The sequence below is a fragment of the Centropristis striata genome, chromosome 5 (genome assembly GCF_030273125.1).
Source record: "Centropristis striata isolate RG_2023a ecotype Rhode Island chromosome 5, C.striata_1.0, whole genome shotgun sequence".
Taxonomy (NCBI): domain Eukaryota; kingdom Metazoa; phylum Chordata; class Actinopteri; order Perciformes; family Serranidae; genus Centropristis; species Centropristis striata.
This window is the reverse complement of record NC_081521.1, coordinates 23,586,588-23,608,317: the sequence shown is the minus strand read 5'-3', so window position 1 is coordinate 23,608,317 and position 21,730 is coordinate 23,586,588. Positions and strand designations below refer to the sequence as shown.

Below are 21,730 nucleotides of genomic sequence, written 5' to 3'. Positions count from 1 at the left end.
GTTTATATAAACATTTTCTTATCACTTCTCAGGGATTTGTCTTTGGTTTTATGATTTACAAGTGAGCTACAGTACTACAGCTGGCTGTATTTTTGGTTAAAGACACATTTTTAAACCTACATCTCTTGACCACGACAGCCATGGCGGTTTTCTGGACGATGGTGCGTATTCTGGAGAAGGAGGCAAAGCAACAGTAGTCCTCACGACTGTCACTCTGTAAGGCATTAGAGAAGTACAGGTTGCCATCAATGCCCATAGAAACCCTCTCATCCTGCTCAATGTGCTCGAGACCTGGAAAAGATTGGACAGAACATCTCAAATATATCCGTTGGTTACACAAGAGGGGCAGAACAAAAGGTCATAATTATCTCACGATAAGAAGACTCAGGTTACACGATAGTAAATTTCAACACAGTGCAGCCTCATATACACTAGACGTTAATGGAAATGCCCTGAAGAGTTTCCTTGTATGGAGCCGGTGGACTCATAAGTGCTCTGTGGCAGCATATTTGGTTTACACAGAGCCATTATTTAAGTCATGGGTCAGTGACGCTCTGTGTCACTCCTTGATCAGCCCATTCGCAGTACTTAACAGCTTTAAGTCATAGCCCTAAGTCATTGGTTGTTTAGTCAATGTTCGAGACAAAAAAAAAGATTGGTTTGGTTCTTTATTATTACATGGCACTTATAGGAAATGAACAATGTTTCCCACCACTGCATGCATGCAGAGAGCACACTGATTTGCTTGGAGTGCAGATGCACACCATCGCTCTTTGAGTTGTGTTTTTGATATTTCCGACATCAAAGACTCTTTTATCATGTGCTAAGTATCGATTGTTGTGTCATCCCTGTAAAATTAAATATATGCAGCTATGACTTAGAGTAAAACAACAAAGATTTTAAACAAAATTTAAGACCAGGATTGTTCACAAGTGTTTGCATTCACTCCGCTCCATGCCTCGAGGCCTTGAGCACCTTAAAAACTGTTTTTCATTTTGACATCAGTCAGTTTTGTTGGAGGCGTCTGAGGAGCTCTCAAGGGGTTGGACAGAAAACACAGCCCCTATTGACAAAGCACTTCAGACAGAACTGAGGTGACTTTTACACAGTAAATCACATTCTTTGGCAGTGGTGGGAAGAAACGTGTGGGCCTCAAGTGTGTACCTTTCCCTGACTGTCCTTCTAATTGTCACTGCTAAATTTTCTGATGGCCAGTAGAGGGTGAGGACAACCCATGTGCTGCTTCAAAAGCACAGGGTGTCACCAGTTATTTCTTTTCATCTGTGAGATACTTGAGGAAGGTGTGGCACAAACAAACCCTCACACGATCCACATTATCCCACTCGAGATCCCAGCATGGCGCTTGTGCAAAAAAAAAAAAAACCCTTTCAGACTGTGTCCGCATGTACAGTCATGGAAAAAACTATTAGACCACCCTTGTTTTCTCCTTGCTTTCTTTTTCATTTTAATGCCTGGTACAACTAAAGGTACATTTGTTTGGACGAATATAATGATAACAGCAAAAATAGCTCATAAGAGTTTAATTTAAGAGCTGATATCTAGACATTTTCCATGGTTTTCTTGATAATGATATTGGTTATTATCAAGAAAACCATAGAAAATAGCTAGATATCAGTTTTTAAATTAAACTCTTATGAGCTATTTTTGTTGAAAATAATTCGATTACTGTCGGACTCAAGTGAGAGGCGTGTTTCTGATGATACGTCACATATTTTCCGTCCTGCCGGCTCTGCAGGTTCAGATTGATCCCGCCTCGAATAGTCTTGCCAATTTTACTCCTCTGTTACTACCTCCGAAGGCGCACTTGACTCACTCAGATCACTTGATCCTCACATCACACCTCTGGTGCATTCAGAATGCAGGCGAAAAGCCACAGAGGTGTAAATATCATGTCTTGAAACGGCAATCTGAAAGACTGCATTGATAAACGAGTGTTTTGTCCCTTCCACCCCTGCACCACAAGTGTAATAAAAGTGAAACATAACTGAAAGCGATGCAGGGGCTAGAAGAGTCTTTATATATATACTTATATACTGGTCTCAATTGTGTTGTTTATTTATTTAATTCATTCATCCATCATTTGGTAATGATCAGATACATATTCATTCGACTTTTTAAGAATATTGGAAACAAAACACACTTTAAAACCTGCTCTCCTGTCAGTCTCTCTTTCACCTCATCTCATGACAGCTCCATGTCTGACTTTCCCTCAATCATTTTTAACACAATCTTTTTTGCCTCACTGCTCTGTTTCCTCAAGTATGGAAAATGGTTGAAAATGAGAAAAGTACAAACCGATGTCCCCCACAAAGGACAGGCTGTATTTTTGAAAGACTTAAAATGTATATACACTTCTAAAATCTTAATCTAATATCGCAAAGACTCATATAAATAAAAACAGCATTCTTATAAAGAACAGACACAATATATATTTTTATAAATGTCATCACTTCACCACCTTACTGCCATGAAATGTGGTTGCTGCAGTTCCCATTTTGAAAAGACAGAAGATGTTTTCAGCGGTTGCGCTACATTGTTAAATCACTAGAAAGCCTTGGATGGTCTTTTCACAGTACATTAAGAATCATGCAGAAAGGCTGAAGTGATGGTGTATGAAATAATGACCTCAGTGTTATGTCCCCCGAAGAGGTAATAAACGAACAGAGGATAGACTTTTATTTTAAGAAAACTGACGTTTGTCTGTCTTTTGGTTCAATCAATCAACAGACATATCCACTTCATACATTACAAGCATAAACAGTTGCTTCTTGGCTTACCAATAGACATCCAGTAGATCTGACGTGGGGCCACGCCTTCTGGTGGGTTACACTCCAGGATGATTGGCTCTCCCTCCTTCACAACAATGGGGAAATTGATCTCCTTGGGGAACTTGGGAACACCTAATCAAAAGCAGACATAAACAAAAAGAAATCCTTACGATGAAAACCTCAAAAGGAAATTCACCTATATCGTGAAAGTCAACCGGTTTACCAATAGATAAGCTTCTTCAGTAAAGGTAACTCACTGGGAACTATTAGTTCTATCTCCTCCGTCATGGCGGTTCCCAGCCTGTTGGAAGCGTAGCATCGGTATTTACCCTGAAACTGGACATGGTTCTTTTTGTAAAGCACAAAGGTGCCATCTTGGTGGTCTGTTCTGCTTGTCATTACATGGGGAGGGACAAATTCTTCTCCATCTTTTGTCCATCTGTATCTGTTGGAGCAAAATATACAGTAGGTTTCCATCAATCTATACATTATGTACAGAATGCTTTGATCTTTTGTCACACTTTATCTTTAGTCAGTGACTTTTGTTATTATGACAGAGATCCTGGTGATGTCACTTACTGTGGTGGTGGGTTGCCTCTGGCTTCACAACTGATAGCAATGTTGATGTCAAAAGGAAGGGCAATAATGGGACCAGGTGTGTGTTTTATTATGGTTGGAGGCTGCTCCACTATAACATGAAGACAGACACGCAAAATGAATACACACGTGTTCTCAACATTGGTGATTTAGTTTCTCTTCTGAGATCTCACTGCTATGCTAAATTACATCTGTTTTGTATCTTTCCCTACTGTTTCCTATACTTTCCTACTGCTCTGTATGAAGCAGAGAAGTTGTCAGCCAACTACACTATAATCTGGACAAATAAGGTGTCTTGGATAGAGACTGAACTAAAACAGCACACAGGGAGTGGATTGCAAAGCCTCCATAGCCCTAAATAAAGTAACCTCTGCTGCAACACTTGTGATTTAAACAATTTACTCTAAGTTGTTATTTGTTAGTCGTAATTTTGAAAAGCTGCAAACATTTACCCCTCAAGCAGGATGGGCTGCTAAATATATGAACACACACAAACACAGAAGCAAGAGAGAGTTTAAATGAAAGATGATTTAGCAACCAGTTCATTTTGCGGTTCAGATAATAATGATTTTGCCTTCCGTGTCAGTCAAACCCTGTAAATCAACTTGTATTTATTTACTTGAAGCATGACCTTTAATGGTATCATGGCACTCTTACCTTCCAGAGGGATGTTCAGGCCTGTGGATGTGGAGATCAAGGCCAAAAGCAGAACAAGCTGCAGGCTCCCCACCAACCTCATCACCCTCCACTGGTTAATGGAGACAGTAGAGATCAGGAGAATGTGTTGATGCAGATCAACTGGTGTCACTTGGATTTGTAAGGCACAGAGGACCTGAGGAGGAGGAGTGAGAATATGTTGTTTTTTTAGGCAAAAATAAAACCCACCTCAAGGAAGCGTTGAAAAGTTTTAACACAATTAATTACATTTAATCAAATTCAAAAAGGTACAAGAAGTAGATTAAATGAAGGAATAGGTAATTATAAAATAAAATAGTTCACAGGTACAAAAGTATTAATACTAGTAACATCAACAGGCAGAGGAAACGATAACTATCAATGGTGGCTAAGCAAGACCAAAGAGGAATTCAAACAGGTATTTCTTTTCAACGATATTCTATCACATTATCTCCAACAAGCATCTGTTCTAATGACAGAGACATGTGCCTTAAATGTCAAGTTTGTAGGGATTAGTGGCATCTAGCAGTGAGTGTGCAGATTGCAACCACCTGAATGGGCACCACCCCCCCTCCCTTTCCAAGCAGAACCACAGTGGCCTTCACATAATAAGCCTGTGTGGTTTGTGCATTCTGGGCTACTATTGAATCAAGGTGGTGCAAGATATGGAAGAGGACTCCCTATGTAGATATGAAGGGCTCATTCTAAGCTAATGAAAATACAAAAAAATCGTTTAACACAATAATGAAAACAAAATTGTGAATATTATTTTCCATTTCTGCCCATAGATCCCTCCTAGACACTGCTCCTTTAAGGCAGCATTGTTGAAAACAGAACACTTTATAGCGTGGCTGCCTGCCAAGTGAAAGTAAAGAACCAGGAGGCAAATACATAAAGATCCAACAACATAAAAACCTGTCAAACCCACATACTTTGCAGTGTTTTTTCTATAATAATCACAATTAAAAAATATTAAATATTCCTTCTTTTCTGTTTTGATAAGTTCCTTTCAAAGATGCTGTGCCTTAGGGTAAGAATAATGTTCATCATGATGTTTCACAAGTAAATGTAGAATACCTAAAGGGCATTATTGAATGGATTTGAAGGCTTAGTGCTTAAAGGCAGAACAAACACAAAGGAGTAGTGGAGAGCAATGGACTGAATAATTTAAATTAAACAATAAAAAACCCTTCTTTATTTTAACTTTAATTGGAATAAACAAACTACAGCAGTTTGCACATTAAAATTGTTTTCCTTGTAAAAAAAAAAAAATTGAAGAAACTTTAAATTCCGTAATTAGGCCCATTTAAAGAAACTGTGCCTGATGTATGCAAAACATCCCATTGAGGAGACTCGCTATTTAATGTAGGATGTCCTTCATTGTTTGATGTCGTAGCACAACACAGCACAGCACTTGTCTGGAGATTACCCTTTGAACTGTCAAGCCTGGCTGGTGGCATCGCATGCCATGCTTACAGTAAACCCGACTGGCACAAAGCTCCTGTCTGCTACGATCGCTAGATCCAAGATGGCAGACTATAAATTGGTTTAAGCCTGTCAGTATTTCACGGCTTAGTTCTCACAGTACTGAGACGGTGGCGGCGGCACTGGCAATGCCAAATGGGTTCACCCTCTAGCTAATCCTGCTATCAGGAGAATGAAGGCGGGGGCTCCAGCAGTCATACAGTACGCTGCTTAACAATGACTGAGTGCTACTCAGGGTTCTTCTAAGGACTCAAAGCTGCATGTGTTGTCCCTTCTTAGTGAGAAAGGTTAATGTGGTAATTGTTATAGACTAGATGCAGGATTAAGCTGCTTGACTTTAGAATCAATTAAACAAATTGAGAGATTGCGGCAGAGTATTATTTGCAATAAGGACTTTTTGTGATTATCTTCCACCGGATTGAGTAGTAAACAAAGCTGGTTAGATGTTTGTTCCAGTGGAGTAAACATACATTTTCATCTTGTAATAAAGCTGTAAGACACACACACATGCCCACATGTGCACGCCTGCACACACAGATACAGCTTTGCATTGGAAACCACCTACAGTACTCGTAAAACTTAAGTGACAGTGTTGTGATTTAAATCACAGACAGAAAAACAAATAAGCCTAGCGGAGCATGCAGAATCCTTGTTAGGTAGGAGGCCCACAGTCCACCAGTGACACGAGAAGTGGGACCTTTTATCTAGATTTGTATTGATCCTGGTAAACAGAAACAATCAAAAATGCAACTTTCATCCATGCGCAGCAAATCCACTGCCGGTTGCACACCCGAGGAACCTTGTGGGTGAGGCAGATTACTACGTTTTATATGCACGTGGAGATCAGCAAACCTGCCACTTTAATGATAACTCAAACAAAGGTGACAGAGTCCGTTTAAAAGGGCAAATCAATAGAGCGTAAAATTGGGTGGAGTCCCTATGTAAACAGACTACAAAGCATTTGTTTTGGGAGCAGAGGGATCTATTACCTGAACACATGGCAGATCACAGCCACAAATCCACAGGGATTGTGATCCTAAGCCAATACTTGGCCAGGGGACTAAAAGTGTGACTACTACATGACTAATCCTTGCCAACACACCCTGTATACAATGACCCCCTCCCTTTATTTGAACTCAAACTTAGTTCAACCTCCCTTAGACAGACCAGCACCCCTCCAGACTATAAATGTGTAGCAAGTCAAACCGCAAATTAATGTAGAAAGTATCTGTACACACGCTTTTCTACTTAAATTCATATAACTAGAAAAAGGGACTAATGACAGCAAACTTTTTCTAAAAGACCCAATACTTACAGTTTTTGTGAGTCATTCTACATCTTAAGTCCACCTCCAGCAGAGGCCCAAGGCAGCTGCACTACAAGTCCATAAAAAGGTACGGGACAGGACCATCAAGGGATCATTCCAACAACTCTCTCTGAACCAACATCTCTGACATGTCCTTCCCATTCAACCTCACGTTGTTCCCCTCCTGGTGCACAGGCACGCCTCCCTGCCCGCCCCTCCACTCAAGCGGCTAAAGGAGCGACAGGAGACTCACTGAAGTGACATATGTCGCCAAAGCCTCTCACTTGGCAAAGAGGCTCTCTAAGCCTGTGACAATGACCGGGACAAAGCCTGCACCGCGGGGCTACTCAGTGAGCATTAAAGAATGGGTGGAGAGGAAGTATAGGCATGTCTCTCCCTCTCTTTCTCTCACTCTTTTTCTCTCTCCCTTCGTTTTTCCCTGGATCCCTCCATCCTGCCTTCCACAAACTGAGCACGCCCATTTACACCCAGCTCCCTTTCAATGATTTTAATGCAATGTGTCTTAGCTCCATTGAAAAGAGAAGGAGTCATCTACTCTCAGAGGACCAGAGCTTTTGTGTACTTTCATTTCCACGCACTGCTCCGGGGTATTGATAGATAGAGGCAAGGGAGAACAAGCCTGAAATAGACATGTTGTTGTTGATAGCAGGCTATTAGGAATTTTATTTTGCTGATCCTTTCCATTTTCTTTCTTGTAAGGATTTTGATCGTGCAAGCAAAGTTTCTGGTTTAGTTTCATATTCAAACAAGTTCAATAACACTTTTAGCAGGTTTCTGGGTGTTATCTATCTGTAATTTTCTCAATAGGCCCATTTATATTCCAGTGGCTCAACAGACATCTTTCTGAGTTTAAAGTGCTTTTCAGATCTGCATTATATTTAGGAATAATGGAGATTGTATCTCTCGACATAATTCTTTTAAACCTAATGGAGACCTAATGACCGTACGAATAGAGTAAGCAATGCCCCCGTCGCCCTGCAGGGTAATCCAACCAGCAGGAAAATGAGTTGACATTCACAGCCCAGTACATTAAAGGCTGATATTCAGTAGTGCAAGCTCCCTTCTAGTTTAACCCTGAGATAAACTACTTTTAAGAGAAGAAAACTCTTTGATGAGCCGTTCTTCTTAAATGTATGTACTTTGCCTAAAAAAGATATTAAAAGTGTCTTCGAAAATCAAATTTTGCTTTATTGTTTATTTACTTGCTGATAAAAAACAAAACAACATTAACTAAGAACAGCCTTTACACTGTCCTAATTTTTTTTTAGACCAGTGACTGATTCAGACTTGCCTGCAATTCACTAAAGTCAAAGGCAGTGCTGAATAGTTGGACATAATTATGTAGTCCATTTGAGAGAGTTGTCATCACTTCAAATGGACCTCTTCCATTTTTAAGAGAGCACGGCTTCTGTAAACACAGACAAACTAACCTCAGAGGCAAAGCCTAACCAACTTGCATGTCCATTCAAAGCTTGACATGTGGTGTGTGTAGACATGGGAGCATGTGCACAAAAGATTAACATACATCTAAAGAGAATAGCTTTACCATGGTCAAACATGCATTTTCTAGTCTAAGTAGATATATGCAGAGACACCTGGCTGTATGTTGTGGGAACAAGTTAGTGCTGAATGGAAAGGATATTGAAAATACAACACAACAGATTGATGCTTCACTTATCTTTCTCAATATATATTTTATGATAACATACAGTATTTCACTCATTTTTTATATGATATAATATAATATAATAACCATATTAGGTGATTAATTGATCAGCTGATCAGCTGATCAGCAGACAACAGTTGTTTTTCAAAAACAAAAATGCTGAACCTTTGCTGGCCCTTACTTTTTCATATATAAGATTTTCTATTTTTGTCTGTTTAATGTAATTAAAAACATAATATTTTGCGGTGTTGGTGCAACAAAACAACACGTTTGAACATGCCCCCTTGTACTCTTGGGGAATGTGATAAAAAAAAATTTGATTTTTGCTTGGCTTTTCCTATGATATGTTCTATGTTTAGTCTTTGATATTTATTTACAAGAATTCTAATATCCGAAGATTTTTATTTAAATGAACCATTTTCCATCACCAAGAACTGATCGGTCAACCAAAAAAGGCAGGCGGAGCTCAGTCAACTGCAATTACTGCATATTACCATAGGGGTCGGCAAGGAAAACAAAATTAAGATTTCTTTTCGAGACTGTAACTTTAACCTTACAATACAGTACACAACATGACCAAGAGAAGCCATACCACATGTATCAGGGCCAAGTATTTAATATTTAATGGTGCTAATAAAACAGGTTTTAAAATATACATATAAAATACATATATTAACATATTTCAGATTCACAGTATCATCGTCCTAATTACGACTCACAGCTGACTGGTGACAATTACACTCACACAAGAAACTTAACAAGAGAGAATGAACAGGACTTTGCCAAGTGTTTTCAGGGTCTTTACTCATGACCAGTTTCATTGTTCTTGTTAAATAAACGTGAACATTAAAACAAACGAGACAACGTCATTTGTGAATTCCGAAAATTCACGTCTCCACCGAAATCTCAATCCCCTGTGGTGACTAACTGAAAAGGTTGCCCTGCCCCAGGCATTTGTCATGATGCATTTCCACAGTCCTTGCCTGTGGTGCTTCCTGCTAATTACATGTCTCTTGCTTCTGTTTGCAAAGCTGAAATACACACAGCAATTAGAAAATACCTTCCAAGAAAACTTACGAAAAGCTCAGCATACTGCAACATAAGATGACTGGGTGAAATATCTGTAAACAGGTATGTGCGTGCGTGTAATAAGTATAATCAAAGAAAGGACAGAAGATCACCGAGACACACCTAAGTATGTACTGTAAACCTATTACAACGGAAACTAAAGTTGTGACCCATTCATGACACTCAAACAATGTCTGGAGTTTGAATGGAAAAGATTTCTTTGAGTGTTTAACCACATAAACAAGATGTGTAGACACTCCAACACGCAGACATATGATTACCGACACAAAGGATATACATGGCGACAAGCTTTGCTGTCAACGAAGACAATGACTGACAAGGTTTCATACAGTAAAACCTGACTACCTGACAGAGAGAAACCCAGCCTTCAGACAAACTCATCTCATGAACAAATACTAGAGTATGAAAAAAACCTTCCCCTTGTTTACTTTCATTTTAGTAAAGTACACTATTTAAACTCAATGGGTTGGGCCACTTAAGGTCTTCCAGGATGCCAAACAAACGTGATAGTAAAGAAAGTGTAATGTGCACGTTTACCGGCTACCTCAGGAAACCTCTCACGCAGGTGGTTAATGCAACTGAGTCATGCAGTAAAAACTCGATCTACAGAAGAGCAAATGTCAGTGTTTGTGAATGTTTGTACCATTGATGTTGTCTGTATCTTTGCCAAATATTATATGAATGACACAAATCGTTACATCTCCGTAGATGTTTACCGATTCCTTTTCATGAGCCAAATGCCACGTCTTCATCTATGCTTGTTATCTAGGCTTCTTTGACAATGCTTTGTGATTGCCAGCTTATCAGTAGATGAAAGAAGTGTCACCTGCTTTAATCATATTTACACAAAGATTAACAACAATGGATGCACTGAACTAATGCAACATCAGACAAATTCCTGGAGTGCAGTTTGTACCTGAATGATTAGAAAACTGTCACTCTCATTCAGGACAGTAATCAGTTCTTTATCAGTATTTGTCTAGAACAAACAGAACCATTTCCACTGAACTTTTGACTGTTTAAAGAAATTCTCAAAACAAGTTTAATATATACAATATAAACCTCGCCGACATACCATCAACAGCTCAACAGCTTATAGCCATGTTTTCCTCTAAACACATCAAGGTTTTAAGCTCTTCAAGGTCATAAACAACACCTCCCCTCTCCTTACCTCCAGGTCACCGCGTCTTCATCATTAATGGTAACAGTCCCCCGAGCACTTCAACAAGCTAGTAATCATGTAAGTCTGGAATTCACACAAACAGCTCTCCGACACATCAAACACATCCACATCAAACCTGTGCTTCCAGTATTATGTAAAGAGCAGCAGCTCGACACTTTTACATTGTATACAAGCAAAACAGGTTTAAGAGAACGCGTGTCACAGCTCATGTTGCAAAACCTTAAAGACGCAACGACAAAAACATTGCAAACCACGTCGCACTGACCCTGCTGTAACTTTTTATTTCATAGTCCAAAACGCAAACTGGTTGATACTCGTTGATACCTGTGAGCAATCCCTACAGCAGATTTGGTTTGAAAATGCAAACACCACATACAGTCATGGGAAAAAATGCCTGGTACAACTAAAGGTACATTTGTTTGGACAAATATAATGAAACAACAAAAAAAATCCATTTTCTCTGGTTGTCTTGATAATGATTTTGGTTATTATTAAGAAAACCATGGAAAATGGCTAGATATTAAATTAAATTCTTATTATAGCTTTTTTGTTGTTGTTATCGTTAATTGTCCAAACAGGCATTAAAATGAAGAAGAAAGTGAAGAAAACAATGGTCTAATATTTTTTTCCATGACTGTAGGTTTTCAGGTCATTAAGCCATGCGAATTCAGCTCTCACCACTAATGTCAGAATAGGGGTTTCATTCACCCATCCGTGAATGTTACTGTTGCAGAACACATGTGCTGTGTGGAAGTTTGTTGAGGTGCGACGCTCATTTTAAGTGCCACTAAGCTTTAAGTGGCTTCTGTGCTGGCACATAGCACTTTGAGGAATGTCATGCAAAGCGTCTCCTACATCAACAGGAGCCAGTTTGGCACACAAACTGTTATTACAGCAGTAAATACCTGATAGCAAAACACAGATCATAGGTTGTGCATTTCCCGCACAAAGAAAGAATCCCTCCTCCTCTACTGTTTGAGCTGCTTCCGAAAAATACTCCCCACTCACAGTAAACACTGAAATATCAGCATGAATTATCACAAACAACTGAATTTTCATTGGAAAACAACAACATTCTATTGAGTGACACAAGCTAGGAAACAACATGAATCACTATAGAAACACGTCCCTAGAAGAAGTGAAGAGTGACAAAGAGCTGCATTCAGGAGCTTAATCAGTTTGCCACAGCTAGCAGCACAGGGAGAGACAGTGTGGAGACTACCAGTCACACTCAGTTTCCTCCCTTCAAACACTGAAGACCTCTTCACACCTTCCTTAACCCTGACACATTGTTCATCGCTGTTGCACGGAGCCAGATAAGGGTGCAGTGCTGTGCTCTATGGCCTGAACTAATCTGGTAATTAGTTTATGGGATAAACTTGAAGGCCTAAAGTGGTATTTAGTTGGGTTGGTGAAGTCTTTTTAGGTCCAGAAATATAGAAGAAATGTTGCTTTAAATCCTGTCCCTGTATAGTATGTACAGTTCCAATCCTTCAGTGTTTTGATCAAAGCTAAGGTTGGCCCTATCATTAGCATAATGCTACGGCTAAAATACCAGGAGGAGGAGGAGAAGCAAGGTGTTGCTGTTTTCAAAGAAATGGACTAACTACACTTACTATTTCTGAACTCTTAACACCCTACACATCAGTCCATACTTTGAGATCCTCGGGCAGAGGTCTCCTGAGGCTCTGGAATAGCCTGCCAGAGGAAATAAGGTTGGCTGAGTCAGTGATCTCTTTTAAGTCTCTTCTTAAAACATACTTTTATCTGACAGCCTTTCCTGATTTTACCTGAATTTAACTTCCCTTGAACTATCTTTTAATTGCATTACTTTTATCTATCTGTCTTTGTAACATGTGTTTGAAAAGTGCTCTATTAATAGGGATTATTATTTTTTTTATATTACTATTTTGATACGTCTGCTAGTCACAATTTTGGTTCAGAACAAGCTGTATGACTGAATCTCACCAGTGTTTCTTCTAGGAGGAAGGAAGGAGAAAATAGACCAGACACTAAAACTATTGCGTTCTACAGCCCAAATAAACACCGAAAGTAAGCGGGCAGCACTTACCGGCTTCTTCCTGCTCTCTGAACCTGGCATAACACTAACCACCTTGTTACACACTGCTCTGTCACTGGTCAACCTCGTACAAGAATATTTAAATGTGTTCACATTGTCACACAATGTGTCTTAGGGGAGGTTTGTTTTACCTTTTTTTTTTTTAACATTTTATGTGGGAAACCATGTTATAAAAGAGTATTTTAACATACTTTAAAATGTGTCAATCAACCCCATCTATAGACGAGTGGAATGACATCATCTAAAAAATCATGAAATATGGATCATAATGCCTATTATCATAACGGTGATGACTGTGTAATGTGCTATTGAAATGTGATTCCAAATAAAGACAAAATTTAAAAAACTTAAATTTAAAAAAAAAAAAAAACGTGTCAATCAGAAGACTTTAAAAGCTGTCATTGCTTTCAACTCCTGTGTTTTGAACTTTAATGGTGTGGAGACAAGGACTCTGTCTAAAATTTACTTTAACAATAATTCCTGTGTGTTTAGTTGCTCAGGGACGATGACCTATAAATACAGTGCTGGCACCATGTGTGTTTCTATTTATGTGCAGGATTAGCTCCAATGACACGAGACTCTAGAAGTTAGATTTCAGTTTTTCAACACAATGCATTCCTGAAATGTGTGTGAAGTTGTGTACATGTTTTTCATTCTTTAGCCATTTATTTTTTTGTTGCATGGATCAAGTGGGTGTAGCTCTGCTTGTGTGCGAATACATAAAGAAATTCTTGCATTCATTAATCATATATGCTAACCGCTCTACAGACATTGGTGAAGCTAAAACAATGTGTACAATGTAACAAGAAACAGTACATATCCACCCAGTACAAATTCTTGTCTCTATGTGTAATTGTAGTACATTCTTGTTTCCAGGTGAGACAAAGGACAGTGAATACACCTGTTGACACACTTAGCTCCTCTACTCTATAATTTAATTGATGGTAAAAAAGAAAAGAACTGACAATAAAAGCCACCCATGAAGCTTCAGAGATTTCCATGTACATAGTGACAAGTGATAAATGCATTTTTATGATGTTTAGAAATAACAGCTGTTGTTCCATCCTGGGGATTAGCCTTCATCTCCAAAAGCACTCAGACACAGAAAGTAATGAAGCCTCACCTCAGGGTGAGGCCTGCCTGGTCTTGTAGCATATATACACACTATTGTGAACACTCTCACTCTCCCACATGTCCTCTCCCACCCTTCCTTTTAAACACCGAAAACATTGTTTGTGGATGTCATTACTCAAGCTTTAGGTAGATTAACAGAAAAGGAAAAAAAGAAAAGAGCGATTTTCTTGTCATTTTCAAAACACGCATTTGGGCATTTCTTCAATCGTCTCGCACCTGCAGCTTAGTTTCGTCTCAAACTTTACAGAAAAGGATGGAAGCATTACTTCTCCATTAAGGTCTGTTTGTGTGGATAAGAAGAGTGTGAGCCAAAAATGCAATCCCATAAGTGTGTGTGGCATTAAGAGGTATCACATATAATCTGTGCAGATTTAAAATATGATATATATATATATATATATATATGGCATATGTGGTAGTGATAAAACACAATATAAAGCATTATATCATTGTACAAGAAATACATAAGAGTGAAATATTTTTAGACGTTTTGGCAGTTAACTCTCAGTTAAATTCTAACATTAATCACAAGCTTCTGGGAAAAGTTTAAAAAAAAAATCTGAAGTAAATTGCTTATCCACTTACTCATGATGTGCTGGCAGTCAATGAGTTATGAAGAGTTATGAGTTATCTGCTGCAACATGTCAAAAGGTTCACCTCCCCCAAGTGCCCCATTAAAGGTGTTCCTTAAACATCATTACAAATGAAGCAAGCTCTGACAAGGACTCAAACACATAGCAATCCAATAAGTACAGCCGTTTTTCAAAAATGAAATGTCATGAAGAATAATAGAGCACTGATCCTTGATGTGTGAGTCATATTATCTCAACCAGTGATTAAAGTCAACTAAAACACAATCAGGGACATTCTAATGAAAAAAAAGAGTGACCGATGGTGGATAAAATGGGCCACTATTACAGCACGAAAGGCAGCCGAGGCATCTCATGAGCTGTTTCTGAAATTTCCAATTTCAGCTTGTTTTAACCCTTTTTGCCCTTAATCTGTTACATCAATGCTCTGGCTCCGAGCCAGTGGCGCTTGAGGAGACTCATCAGCTTGATCGGCCTAAATTACTCTTGGGACAGGAAACATAGGAGTTGTACCTTGCATCACCCTGTGAGAGTGATAGCCTCACTGCTGTCTAACACAGGCCCATGACAGGGGTACCCCTGTGAAAGTGTCAGGCCCTTGCTTCATTAGCATTTCTGGAACACCATGAATGAAACTGTTTGTTCTTGTCTGCATGCTCAATTGAAAGGGTCCATTAAAGAGTGTTTTAGGGGTTCCACTGTGTTGGGACGGAAGTTTAGGAGCTGGTGTACGGAGGAAAGTGCCAGAGCAATGAAAAAATGTGAAGGACATGGTGGCCTGGATCAATCTGTATGCAGATGACACACTGCTTGATGTCTTTCAGCATGTGAACAGGTGGGCCACATAACAATATCTGTCAGGTTAATAAATACTTCACCACATACACAAAGCTTGTTGGCAGGTTGTGATTATGGAGGCTGGTCTCACATTCGGAGCCAAGTATCAACTGAATCCTGTTTACTGTAAGTCAGAGATTGCAACATCCCCCCTGGCAACTTTGCTGCTTAACAACTACCGAATGCCTTGTTTTCTCACACAAGGGTAGGCTAGGAGTAAGTAGGACATTGTACAGTTATAATGCACTGTAACAAACCAATGAAAAGGAAACATGCGTAAGGGCTGCACAATTCTTAAAGAATGGAAATTCTCTTTTGAAAACTTTGTCTGTAGTTGGCTTGTCACTAAACCGTGTCACTCTGAACCAACCGGATTGTCATTCTGCTTGACTGTCTGTGGTGCTCGATCCTTATAACTCTATGTACTGAGCTGGGTTTCCTTTATCAGGTAATAGCCAGTTTTTGTCCGGGAAATTCTGTTTACATCTGGTATATTTCAATCTCCCCAGTCAATGTCCGGTATAAATAATTCCCTCAGCTGGCACTTCATTACTGCAAGCATAACAAAGTAAAATGATATGAGCCAGTAATAGTTTATTATTAATGTCATTATTATGGTTTAAGGTTTTATTCTCCTTTATTTAACTCAGAAACGCTGCACACCGTGCTGTTATGAGCCAGATAGGCAGCTGGATAGTGGACCAGCACCCACGGAAACCCTGCTACTACGTTTGTTTGGTGTTTCACTGAACATCCAACATGCAACTGTTGGTTAAGGAGTTAATACTGAAATACTACAATAGTCAGAAATTCAAGTCATCTGCAAACAAATATTTATCTGACGTAATTTTCAAGCCTCATTTAATCATTGGAGAGAGCATTTCAGACAAGCAGGGAGATAGATGCTGATTTGCCTGAACCTCCACATGACCTGATGTCAATGTAGATGCATATTACCACCTGCAGTAGAGGTAGGACTGCATTGAAGAAACTTGTGTGAGATTACTGTGTGCAGGATTATAACCCTGCAAATGCATGTAAGTTAGTGAGCACAAGAGAGACAAGAACAGACAGAAAGCGAGAGGGGGGAGGCTGAGAGTTTTGGGAGTGATATCTACAGCACAGGAGAGAGAAATCCATGGGAATTCATCTAATTTGCATATGAATCAAATTCCAGCAGCAGGAAAAGACAGACATTCAGCACACAGCCCCTTGTTAGGAATAGCAGCAGTGGATGAGCAAAATCATTGGGCTGAAAGGTGCAAGGGTCAAAGTTAATCCTCCCATAGTGTGTTACAAAAGTAGAGCCTAGGATTTCAGAGGCCTGGGGAAAATATGATGAAGATAAAACAACATACGTATATCTCCATGACACACAAGCCTGTACAACACTTGCGCAACATGCTCACCACAGACATGAAACTGAGCATTTAGGAGGCTGCTGCTTCTAAAGGTTATAAAAGAAACTTAGAAGATAATAATTACAACAAAAAATGCATGACTTCCCTAACTGCTCTTTAGTTTGACAATCGGTCAAAAATGGCAAATATTTGCTTCTTACACCTTTTAAAATGTTGAAGATCTCATTAATGTGAAAATATAACAACGTGACTGGGATGGCTTGTAGCAATGAACCCACAGAGAATTATCTGTAGGTGTGCGTTATTGCAGATATAAGTCAACTTGGAGGTAATTGTCTTTTGAACAGCTATAGTTACTATTTACTCTGTAGATTAAAGCCCAATCCCCACTGGACACATTTTTAGAAGTGTTTCAAGTCTATCTTTGTTGGGTTTAGTGATGCATTTTTTTTGCATAGATAGCTGCTCAAATCACACATACTGTATATCCTGCTGTATATGTGTTTTCAATGTATAAACCTCATCTACGTTTGTTGATCAAGACTCCCAGTTTGTTTCTGTTCCTGTTTCACTACACGCAGAATCCCCTCACTTGCTACAGTGGATGGAGATATAAAAACAATCAGTCAAAACATACATACTGTACACACATTGTTGATTTCTTCCCATGAAGTCGACATGAAAACTCTTAGGTAAATCTTTAAATTTCAGCAAATTTCTTCTGTCAGTCAGTCTGGTAAAGGCAGGTTAGCCAGCTGCTGCAATTAGCTGTCTGTCTGCTGCTTACTGCCCAGTCAGGGGAAGCCCAGAGACAGACTTGATTAACCAGCGACTCCACTGGTTGCAAAAAGACATTACATTTTATAGATGTCTATGAGAAACTAACCCTACTTCTCGCTTGATTTATTACCTAAATAGACATTTTCCAAATGAGATTTTGGTCTCAAAAAATGTTTTGTGTCTTCTTCAATACAGCATAATGTTTACTTTTGAAATGATGGTTCCATTAAGAGTAACACAGATGATAGAGCAGGGTATGTTTTATGGTATCATAATGCTACTTTCACTTAGAGGTGGGCGATATATATCGTCTTCAATAATATTGTTAACGTTGTTTTGACGATATGCAATTTTACATTATCGAGTATTTATAATAGCTCAAAAAGAAAACAAACTGAAGTTAACCCATTTAAAATCCCCACATTGAAGTTTAACTGGGATTCTCTTTAATGCTTACGTTTAAAGACAATAAACAAGAGCTGTTGTTCTGAAACATTGTCTCCATCCAAAGATGTCCTGGTAAGCAAGAATAATTTTAACAGACTTTTTTTGGTAAAGAAATCCAATTTCAAAGGATATTAGGATTATTATTATTTAAAAAAATAATTGAGCTACAGCTCCATGTCGAAGTATCCTTGAGCAAGATACTGAACCCCAAATTGCTGCGTTCATCGGTGTGTGAATGAATGAATTCCCAATGGTGGCAGGTGGCACCAGTGTGCCCTGGTAGCCTTGGCCACCAGTATGAATGTGTGTGTGAATGGGTGAATGAGCGTAGTGTGTAGTGTAAAGCGCTTTGGATAAAAGAGCTATACAAGTGCACCCCCATTTACCCCATTTACCCCATATAAATATTTATTCCACAACTGTCCACTTTATATGTTACTGAAAACCAAAGAATGCACTGGAATGAAATGCTACGAGAAAAAATAAATGGACATGTTTTGAGCCTACTATTAGTCTCTCATCTGTTGTGACTCATGTAGATACTCCCCGCCTTAAAGCAGCGAAACATGTATGAACGTGAAACCTGTGCGTCATAGCTGAATGCTTCTCTCCTGTCAAACACAGAAGCCCTCCTGCCTTTATGTTTCTACGCACATATGCCTGCTGTAGAGCCAGATTTAGTGTTGATTGTGTGACATGTCTTGATTTTGAACAAGCCTATCTAAAGTTGCTCCCTCTCGACAGGTTCCAGGAGCAAAACAAAACAAAGTTTGCGATGATTCACTCAGAAATCTGCAGGAGGTGACCACACGCGGAGAGGATGTTTACTTCATAGTCTGGCAACGGGGACGCGCTGTCACTGTCAACAAGACGATGTGCTGTATATGTCACAACTTATTCATGTATTTCAATCTCAAAGTGAGCGTTTGTCTCGAAAGAGGGGTCTTAACAGAGAGGGCACTGTTCAAAAGCAAGAGTCCATATGAATGCCGTGAAGAGCGTTTCAAGTGCCAGCAAACCATGTTCCTCACTTGCTAGGAGGAATGCAGCCTATTGTCTATTGAAGTTGTACAAAAGCTCCTGAAAGTGCAGCATGGGGGGTAGAGGGAGGCTGAGGACAACATACGTGACTGCCCTCAGAGACAGATCATCCCCGTTCTCTTGTGCTCTCTGGAGAAACTTCAGTTGCTCCAATTCAGATGGGGTGCAAAGTTATTTGTGCCCCCTGTGTGAGGCGTTGATTTCACCAAACAGTTGTCGGCTGGAGCGGTCATGACCTTTGCTCTCGGTTGTTAGGAACTGCCAGAGCTGGGAGGCAGAAAGCCAGACACCATGGTAACAAGACTGCTGGTATCTACGCTGGAAAGATTTACTAAGAATTTTAAAGACATTTCCACACAAGATACAAGCTTAAACCTTTGACGGGGGAGAGTTTGATGCTCACAAAATCTGTCATTAAATGTGAAAAGGCAGACAGGATCAACAGGCTGAAGACACAATCAGTTTCTGACAGTGATCCCTCTATTTTAAACCACAGTGTTGACGGCCGCAGTTCCTGTGTCAGTGACTCCTGTAAATATTTCACAAGCATTCCAAATGTGGACTGGCCGTCCTCAGCGGAGGGCAATAAATTCCCTCACCGAATACACACATCAGTGCTCAACTCGGTTAGTTTCTCTTTCATGGTCATCTTCTAAATCAAAGCCAAAAAAGAATTCTTAAATCATTGAGCGAGGAGTGTGGAAGGATGTCCTTTTATGGCAGAGAAGCAGAGAGTTACTAGAAAATAATACTCACAGCAGAGCCACCTGCCATTCTTTATCAAATATAAAAACTGGCCTTGAGATTCTTTTTATGCATTAGTTTTGAATTGAGTGGCTGGTAGATGATGGATCGCACTGTGGCACTAAAGCCTGGACCTAATACAAAAAGACGCAGTTAAGCCAATTTCAATTTTGACTTCATAAAGATCAATTATGACACTATGTCTGTGACAGCTGTTATCTTACATTCTCAAGTACACAGCCTGCTAAATTTATTCATGTATGCAGCATTCTCAGATTATCTTCTTAAACAGTACTTAAACAGTTAATCCTCATGAACGCTTTCTCCGAGGCCATTGATATGTAAAATATGCGATTCTCTAGAAAAGCAAACACAATCACGTTTTCTTTCAAATTCCTTCATTGCGTCAGGAATGAGAGGTATTTTTGCTGCCTTAAAGCGCACTTTACATTTTGTTTTCCACAGACAATTTTGGTGAATTCATTACAGCAATAAATGAATAAAATGAAGGTGAAATTGGTCTGTCTTATTCAAAATATGTTCATTTACATTTCAATGTTGTTCGAACTGCAATTAGAGAGATTTATACACGGAGTAATTTAGTTTCTTATGCTGGTTTTAAGACTTTTATATTTTGAAGGGATGAGAAGCCTTTAATTGCTTTATACTAAGTGATTGTCTTGTGTGTTCACCTCCATTCCTATACTTTCTAATTAAGAAAACCCCCAACTGTGTCTGCCTCGTCAATAACGTTGCAACACAGAAATCAATTCCTAGTGTCTGTCAGAATTTAATAACAACAAACACGCACATTTAACCATCTGAAATCCCCCAGGAAGCCGTTTGCTGTCTAGACGGTTTATTCCATGACTAAATTAGATTATTGGGTTATGTTATATTCTGCATGTTGACAGCCCAGTGTTGTTGACTGGCATGGAGTTTTACTCTCTTTCCAGCACGTCACTGATTAAGTGGCTGAAAAACTCACCCCCTGCCTGGTAAGGCTCTTACTCCGCACTAGCAGCTACAAATGGATAACAATGAGCTGTTCAGATGCTGACAGCAGCTAAATATACTCTGTTCTGTCACGACACATTTGGCAGCATTTCAAACCCATTTGGTCCATTATAAGAGAATGTTGCGTTAATATGCTACACGCAGTATTTCATCATCAAACAATAATAATATCACAATTATGTCAGCAGATTTCATTTTTTTGTGTCCATTTATCCTTCCAGTAAAGCCAGGGATTTACCTTAAACTGCAGTACTGAGTACATATAGTAAAACGCCTCTGACAGGCTCCAATTATACAATTACAGAGGTTGCTGACAAGCTATTATCTCCTCTTTTTCTCTGGAAGGCAAAGTAGAAAGGTGGAGACAGCATGCCTAGCATGTGGCAACACATGCTGGACATACCTGTCTCAGGGTGACAGTGTGCACAACCTCTGAAAAAACACAGGAAGTAATTTACCGGGACACTTTAACATTTATGTTCTGTTATTGTTGCCACTGGGGAGCTATTTGCCTCAGAAAGTTTTGATTTCCATTTCACGGTGTCAAAGCATTATGACATTTCCAGCGTGAATCCCCTGTCAGTTTCCATTCAATTGCCTGCTCGGTAAGAAGTGCACTCAGACAAACCACTCACCATCTGACATTTAGAATTTATCGTCGTTTCTCTGCCTCTAATAAAGCAGAAAATGCTGGTGAGCCATGGATTTGGAAGGTTCAATTCATATTTGTAGAGAATCCTTTAGTCAAAACAGTGTTTCTTAGAGAGAAGGGTAAAAAATGTTAAATTGTTTACACTAAAGAAAGCAGCTAAAAATGTGTAAGTGGAATGTTGTTAGTAGAGCTGTAACATAAATTTAATCAGCAGCTATTTTGCAAAAAATGCCAAA

At 39.3% G+C, this 21,730-nt stretch overlaps 1 protein-coding gene across 1 annotated transcript in view; it reads right to left on the bottom strand.

Annotated features, from left to right (window-relative positions):
- Positions 1-6,986, bottom strand: part of LOC131972015 (neural cell adhesion molecule L1-like protein) — a 38,118-nt gene extending 31,132 nt beyond the window's left edge. The window contains exons 1-6 of the mRNA XM_059333732.1: positions 6,862-6,986; positions 4,044-4,218; positions 3,369-3,477; positions 3,047-3,234; positions 2,799-2,921; positions 121-291 (exon numbers count right to left, since the gene is read on the bottom strand). Of these exons, the coding sequence (XP_059189715.1) occupies positions 121-291; positions 2,799-2,921; positions 3,047-3,234; positions 3,369-3,477; positions 4,044-4,125 (673 nt within the window). The 5' untranslated portion in view covers positions 4,126-4,218; positions 6,862-6,986. The remainder of the gene's footprint in view (positions 1-120; positions 292-2,798; positions 2,922-3,046; positions 3,235-3,368; positions 3,478-4,043; positions 4,219-6,861) is intronic.
- Positions 6,987-21,730: the final 14,744 nt, after the last annotated feature.